General features: G+C 40.0%; 1 protein-coding gene across 1 annotated transcript; it reads right to left on the reverse strand.

Moving 5' to 3' along the window:
- Positions 1–405: 405 nt before the first annotated feature.
- LOC139191205 (uncharacterized) lies at positions 406–1,467 on the reverse strand. The gene has a single exon (XM_070811777.1). It carries the CDS (start codon positions 1,465–1,467, stop codon positions 406–408), a length of 1,062 nt encoding a protein of 353 aa, XP_070667878.1.
- Positions 1,468–7,881: the final 6,414 nt, after the last annotated feature.

The following is a 7,881-nucleotide window of genomic DNA, read 5'->3' on the forward strand; positions in this document are numbered from 1 at the left end:
ATTTAACGTACCCATGATCAAATCTGGATGGTTCTGAGCATCTTCCAGTGAGATGTGATTAACACGCCCCTGAGCTTGCTGTCGTCCACCACGACCTCTACTACCTTGATTACCTCACCCATGAGAAGTACGTCATTGGCCTGACTGATTGGACTGCCTAGATGATCCTGCACCACCAGCAGCAACTTCCCCCTAACGGGGCTGACCTCCCTGATGCCAATGAGATCCACCAGCTGGCATGGATGAATAAGAAGAATAACCCCCAAGGTCCTGGGAATACCCCGTCTGAGAATAAGGCTCATGGGGATACTGATAAGGTCTGGAAGCATAAGGAGCAGCATCCCTCTGGTAGTGGTAGGCACCACCACGACCCGACTGGCCATAACTGCCTGGTTCAAAGCTTTGCTAAATCGGCGCTGGAGGTGGCATAGTGGTCTGCTGAGGTCTCTGCTGACCTTGGGGACACTGAGAAGCCCGATGTCTTATTTGCCCACAAGTATAACAAGCACCACCACCTCTCCTGCACTCACCATGATGACGAAAATTACAACGGTGGCACCACGGAGCACCAGAACCACCAGCACCACCGAAATATCTCTGCCTCTGGAATCTGGGTCCACCAGAAAAACTTCCACCACCTATCCTCGGGCTAGTAATACTATATCCTCCACTAGAAGAACTCGAACTCGCTCCACTCTTCTTAAAATTCTGCGTCTTGTGAGGTCCCAGAATGGAGATACCCTTACCTTTATCATCATTTTTCTGACCATCATTCTTGTCCTCGTCATCCTCACTGTCACTGGGAAGATTATCGAAGTCCTCCATCCTAACCAAAATCTCGAAAAACTCATGATAATCTGTGCAGGGAAGTGCACTGGCAAAAGTCCGCCATTTTCTCTTAGTTCCCAACTTGAAACGTCGAAGCATCTCTACCTGATTACCAGCTGTATTAGGGTCATAACGAGATAAATCAGTAAACTTTCTATAGTACTCATGAGCTGACATATTCCTTTGTTTCAATCGAGTAAATTCCTGTTTCTTGCCATCAATATACTCTGGAGGGACAAATCTTTTCTTGAAATTCTCTTTAAATACTTCCCAATCAGCTGCCATTGCTGGGGACATAAACTGAGTTTGATTCCTCCACCAACCTGCCGGCTCTCGACCCAAAAACCAGGTAGTGGTCTCAACCCACCTATCAGCAGGAAAGTTCCCCTGACTTTGCATCACCTGAAACATCTTCTCAATATGGTCTAGCCATTTCTCTGCCCCGTCGTGACCCTCATCACCCATAAAACGATCCAATTTCAAATTGTACATAGTCTCCAGGGGTATCCTCTGAGGAGGGGGATGAGGACGAATTGCATTCTGAAAAGCCTGGGCCATTGCTTCCCCTAACTGGGTGATATCAGGGAAATTAGGTTCAGGAGTACGGCAGGATTCCCTACGTTCCCTATGAGGCGGCATAATTCTGACAGAAAACATCAAAAGATCATTAGAGCATTAACAATTATACAGGACTGCAACCTAGGCTCTGATACCAAACTGACACACCCCTATCCTGAGAATCAAGGCGTGCTGGCTGTCACGTGAGCGTGATGTAGCCAAAAGTGCGACACGGAAGCAAGATAAAACATAAATATGAAGGAATTTAAACCAATCACTAACAGAATAACCTACTAGCATAAAAGGGTGAGTTATAAAGTAAAACACACAAATTCAGAGCGTAGGTATAAGTGCAGTCAAGTAGGACTATAATTACAAGTACAACACTCGCAGGTGAGTCATACATGCAGAACGTCTGTCAGAATGCCAAAAAAGACCTCGTGAGCCACCAACTGCTAACTAGAACCTGGATGGGCGCAAAATAAAGATGAGTGGGTCAGTAAAACCAAAGATTTTCCAAAACATTTCATTTAAAACAATTCTAACCCCTCACCGTAAAACCTGTATACTTTCCTAGAAAATAGTATATAAACATATATATACATATATCATCAAAACTCAGCTCACCATCTATCAACATAACATCTCAGAAAGAATATGCCATGCCATGCCAAAATATAATAAGAATGCATCAATATAAATCAGGTGAAATAATAAATCAACCGGAGACCCTACAATGGTCTTATACGGCTGATTCTATAGCTCAACATCCCACTCAGCCGGAGTCACCACAGTGACCTATACGGCCCAACTCTGCACGTCACTCGGAACTACGTATGGTAGTCTGTACGATGAAAGGTGTAAGAATATGTTGGAAATATGCCCTGAAAGTCAATCTTTGGAAGAAACCTTTCAGGAAAAATGAATGGATGTATAGATGAATCTTATACATCAAAAGGCAAAGACACGAATTAGGACTATCTCAATAAACGATATATGTCTTAAATAGTGTATCCATGGACAATGGATCGATTGAAGAAGTAATCTAATGATGTTAGACTACAGAGACCTTCTTCACATAACCAAATGTCCAAAAAGGTTCCTGGTCATTGGATTGTCGGAGGGATACTGACAATGCGTAGACCGGTACATACTGTGTCCGCTTCAATTGGAAGGATGGAAAGTCTCATCCCATTCGTGTTGTGACACTAAGACAAGTATGTAGGTGCTCATTAAGGGAATGAGTTCACTGAACACAATCGAACGAGAGTACTTGCATGGAGGTCTACTCACATATCAAGCAAGTAACTCTAATGGTTGGAATAGTGTAAGTAGTCCTTTGACCTGAGGCATCGTCGTTGTCTTGTGGTTAAGTACTTGATCTTTGATTATGTCAAAAGTCACTCTATCAGAATGTCAACGGCATAGTTGGGGTTAAGCCACTTAGTCATGAAGGCAAGTGTATGCGCAACAAGGAATCTCTAATCCTCGATAAGAGAGGAAGAATACTCTAAGATATGATTCGGGAATCTTCGGCCGAAGTATCGAGCGTATTAAAAGGAAAGCGTTCCTATACGACTCAAATGAATCATATAAGAAGGAATAATCACATTAGGGGTTTGACATAATATATCCATACCCTAATGATGTGATTGAGAGTATTGTTTTAGAGAAGGATCGAATTACATTGTAATTCCAACTGAATAGGTTCTCCGAATAAACTTCTACATTAGCTTGGGTAGCTATGACATATGGTTAGATGTCACTCATATCTTGTGAGTTCTTCTAGATGATTAAATGTAGTCGTCAAAGAAGAAAGGTGAATTAAAATGAAGTTTTAATTCACTAAGTGATTGAATTAAATATAATCAATTGGATTAATGCCAATCACCTCACTACCTTGCTAATTAGAACCTAAAAGATTGTTCACCAATACACTATTGTAGTGAGTAATTAATGGATGATGGAAACAATTAATTGGATTAATTAAGTGTTGTGATTAATTTAGAAAGTCTAAAGAAATCATAAAAGCGATAAAGATTGTTTTGGGCTTAAAGAAACGTTCGGGTTTAATTGGGCCCATTGGGCCTAAACCCATTGGGCTTTTATTCAAGCATTGGATGACTTGAAATAAATAAAAGCCCAAAGCCCAAACAACACAAAGAGGGCCGGCCACTTTAGGTGAAAGGGAGAGATATTTAGTCAAGTGGTTGACTAGGTTTCTTTTGTCTATATAAGGAACTTTATAGCACAAAGTTCTTTAGGGTTTTTTGAAGTGTTAAAACTACAAAGAGGCAAAAGAAAATAGCTCTCTAACACTACAAAGGCCGGCCACCTTGGGGTGATTTTACTAACATATCTTTCACCCTTTGGTTATTCCTTCATCCTTCTCACTACACTAGTGGGTGAGGATCTTTAGAGGTTTCCTACTTTGGAAACTTGAAGAGAACCTAGGAGCACTCATTCTATCAAAGTGGAGGAGGCAAGGAGGGAAGCTAGGCTCAAGGAGTTCAAGGAACAAAGGGCTTGGAGGTGGTCCATCCTTGGTCTCAAGTCTAGATCAAGAGGTATAAGACTAAACCTTCACTTTGTTCTTTTCTCTAAAATTTTATTTGATGCATTATATATAAACCTATGAACCTTGAAGGGGATTTGCATGACTATAGCTTTGATAATATGTTATAAATGCTTCCGCTGCTTTCGTATATTAAATTTGATTTGTATATGCATGATAGTCATTTAGAAATCCCATACATGAATCTCATAGTTTTCCCTTCAGAATACGCTCTAGTGCTTCTCTCATCAATCATCGGCGCGCATAACTAATGTCACCCACTAGTCGGAATCACATCTTGTGATTTATAAGACTAGCATGTCGGACCCTCACATGGTCTATAAGACATCCACCTACTTGGATCCAAGGCGAGCGTGCGGTGTGGTGAATAATAATATAAGCACTAACACCTAGGGTGTAGGTTATGAGCTTTCAATGCAATTCACATAAATAAATCGTATGAATAATGTAAAAACTCACTTGTGCGTCCACATCGTCAATTCACATATATATGCATCAATTATCAATTCAAATATCTCAACAATTACATGCATGGCAATTTAAAACATATTTTCATATAAACGCATTTTCTAGGAAAAACAGTAGTATATAGGTAATACGAAAACAAAACTGCCCACTCACTGGTAAGTCGATGGGTCGTAACCCCCGTGACGTCCCTGGATGCGCTCGTCCTTAGGATAGGTGTCACCTATATGCGAAACAACTATAAAAACGTTAATTTAAACACATAACCAACAATTCGAAATAACTTCTCATACGATGCTCAATTTGGGTATATGAATATACCACATCGACCTACTCGACGTCACGGACGTAGAGAAATTTGTAGAAATTTTTTTTGGCTTGCCACGCGCCCCCACGCGCATCATCTTCCTCAACCAATCGCCGGACTGGTTTTTCCCGTGGCTGGATTCCGGCGAGTTTTAAAATCACTTGTTCTCCTTCGTTTCTCAACCGTTTTCTTCGACTTTTTTTATCAATTTGAAGCCCTCAACATGTAGAATCACGATGGACAAGTTTCAAGGTCTAAAATTCACTAGAATTTACCTGGGGAAGCACGATAGTTCGGGAATTTTGAGAACCTCCGTTCTCGGTCCTCCGACGTCCAAATATCACCAACGAAGCACTCCGAAGCTCGTGAGGATGTCCTTAAGCTCACTGTGAGCTTGAAATTCCCTGAAATGCAAGATTTCACGTGTGCATGAACAGTGCACATTTTCGGGGTTAGGATTTCACGACGATTCTGAGGGTTTCACTTCGTAAAACTAGTAGCAATCGACTCAGAACATCACAAGGATGAAGAATCGTACCTTATTTGCTTTGATCCACAAAGTTTTGGAGGGTTTTGGTCTTGTCCGTAGAATCGAGGGTGAGAGAGAGTGAGAGTCGAGAGGGAGGAGAGAGAGAGAGATACGGGGAAGAGGGAGAGAGCAGGGAGTACGTAAGTGTGTGTTGTGTGGTCCAACACCAAACCACATCATCAATTTTTCATCTTAATTCCCTAACCACACAACAATCCCACATAAGCAAATTCCAAAGTTTATAAAGTTTAAGTCTAAATAATGTCACATACACACATACCTTAATACCCGTCAAGGGTAATTCTGTCATTTCACATTCCCGATATAAAATTTTCGGGACGGGCTATGACATATACAATTGTTGAGATAAAAGTAAAAATATTAAAAAAAATTCACCCATGTTCTGTGATTCTTTTTTGGGTCACAATTTTGTGAGATTGATTCGAGATGAGTATTAAAACAGAGAGAGATGTAAATTTTGGACTTGTTCTCCCCAAGTAACAGAAACAACAATCGAATGCCATGTGGTCAACTTCATAATTAGCATTTACATATTTAGTGAGAGTCTTGAAATTTGGAGGTGTGGGGAGAAGGAACAATGAGGGGAAGACATGTAGAAAGTGGGGTATGAGAATAGTATGAGAAAGTATATAAGGTGTATCAAGATCAATTTTGATTCAAAAATAGACGTGAGATGTATTTAATATATAAATTGTATTCAACAATATGTAAACTGTATGTAATGTATTTAAATATATAAACTGTATTCAACAATATGTAAAATACGAATAAAACAACCCTATTAACAACGACTAATACAAAAAGTCAGAATTCGACAAGATGATTTTCGACTGAATAAGGCAAGAACAAAGCACTGCTTGCTTCACTCCCAACTCCTATTAGCCATTGAGCTCTACTATGCTTATTCAACGATCCTATGTCTCATCTACCTATTAATAAAAATGTTCTTCATATACGCATACAAGGTGCACAAGTGGGAAAATAAGACATATGGGTGGGTATAGTTCTTTGGGCCATAAATAAAAATAAGGTCTGCTATAGGTTTATTCATTTTTAATTACGCCAAGTAGCAGGACTTCGGCCTACTAGTTTCCAATTCCAAACTAGGGATTGGATGACCATCTCGTTTCTCTCTAACTTGTCTGAAGGCTCGAACACGGTTTTCTCAATGTCGCATTTGCCAAGTAGACAACCAAGGCTCGAGAATATCTCGGCCCCTTAAATGCATACACACGCATCATCCGACACGCTAAGATCACTACTGCTGTTGGGTGAACCGCCTTAAGACATGGTTAAAGGCCATCTAACTAGGAATTACAGCCACAACCATCACCAAATGACCAATTTACCCTGCTCCAACTTAGCGATAGGATTGAGGTTGCTCCTTTTCCACTGCCTATAAATAGAGCCATAGCCTTTCAGGCTTAGGATCTTTATCAAATTCAATCTCTACAATTAAACAAAACATTGATTGATTAATCAATCAACCCAACTATTTTTCAGCATAAACACAATTGCTCTTCCACAAACCTCTCTTCACTCTTCATCTACAATCTCAAAGCCTTCCTTTCAAGCAAACACTACCTACGATCCCTGAGATTAAAACTTTTACAGCTCTGCCGCCCTGTGGTATGATTCGATTGATGTGCAATTCCAACCTCCCTAATTCCCTCTCTAAGGTCCATGTTTAGCACTAAGTCCAACTCGACACCAGTGATCTCAGTGGACTTTCCTAGCATTATCTCACCTTTCATGGCCTAAATCTTGCTAAAGTTTAATGCTTTCTTTACATTTCTAATCAATTTACATTTCAAGTCATATAGCTCGGCCCATCAGCCTAGATTTTACTTTTGTAGACATTTGTAATCTTGACTCCATCTTGAAATGATTACATTTTGTTTTCATTTTAGTTTCTATTTCGCTTTCATTTACTTTTTAGGCAAGCATACATAAAGAGTCCTCGTTCGCTTGAGGCATAGAAAAAACTTAATCAAACAAGCATCCCACTCTATGCACATTCATTTGGTTAAGAAGTCAGATTTACATGCAACTTTCACACCCACTCAAACACAACACTGTTTGTTGGTAGCCTCCAACAGTGGAACACCTATTCTCTCTTTCTCTCGAGCCATCTCATGGCACTAAGACCGAAACCAACAACTCGGAGAAATACATGTTGAACCTAGTCCAAACTTTGAACGAGTTTTGGCACCAACAATAGCAATAACCTTGGTATTTATAGAACCTTGTTGAATCAATACTATGTTTTAAGTGGCCTCTTTAGAAGTTCCCTTAATGTTAACGTTACAAAAAGTTTGAAATGTTTTTATTCACTTTAAATCTTACTTCATAATTAAAGTGTAAGTTGGTCGGAAATTGTTTGACAAATATACGTATATAGGAAATGTAAGGATCAACGAATTAAAAAAATCCAATAACTAGTCTTGATCACTCGCAAAGATACAGAGTACTAGTACTAGCTCTGCTGATGCACAAAATCAGCGAGGACTTTGGTACAACAGAAAGTGTTAAGTTTGTAACCTTCGCTAGATTGCTCCGGTCACTAGTGTGGATAAGTAAGTAAATGGATAGGGACAG

Source organism: Malus domestica, chromosome 14, assembly GCF_042453785.1.
Source record: "Malus domestica chromosome 14, GDT2T_hap1".
Taxonomy (NCBI): Eukaryota; Viridiplantae; Streptophyta; class Magnoliopsida; order Rosales; family Rosaceae; genus Malus; species Malus domestica.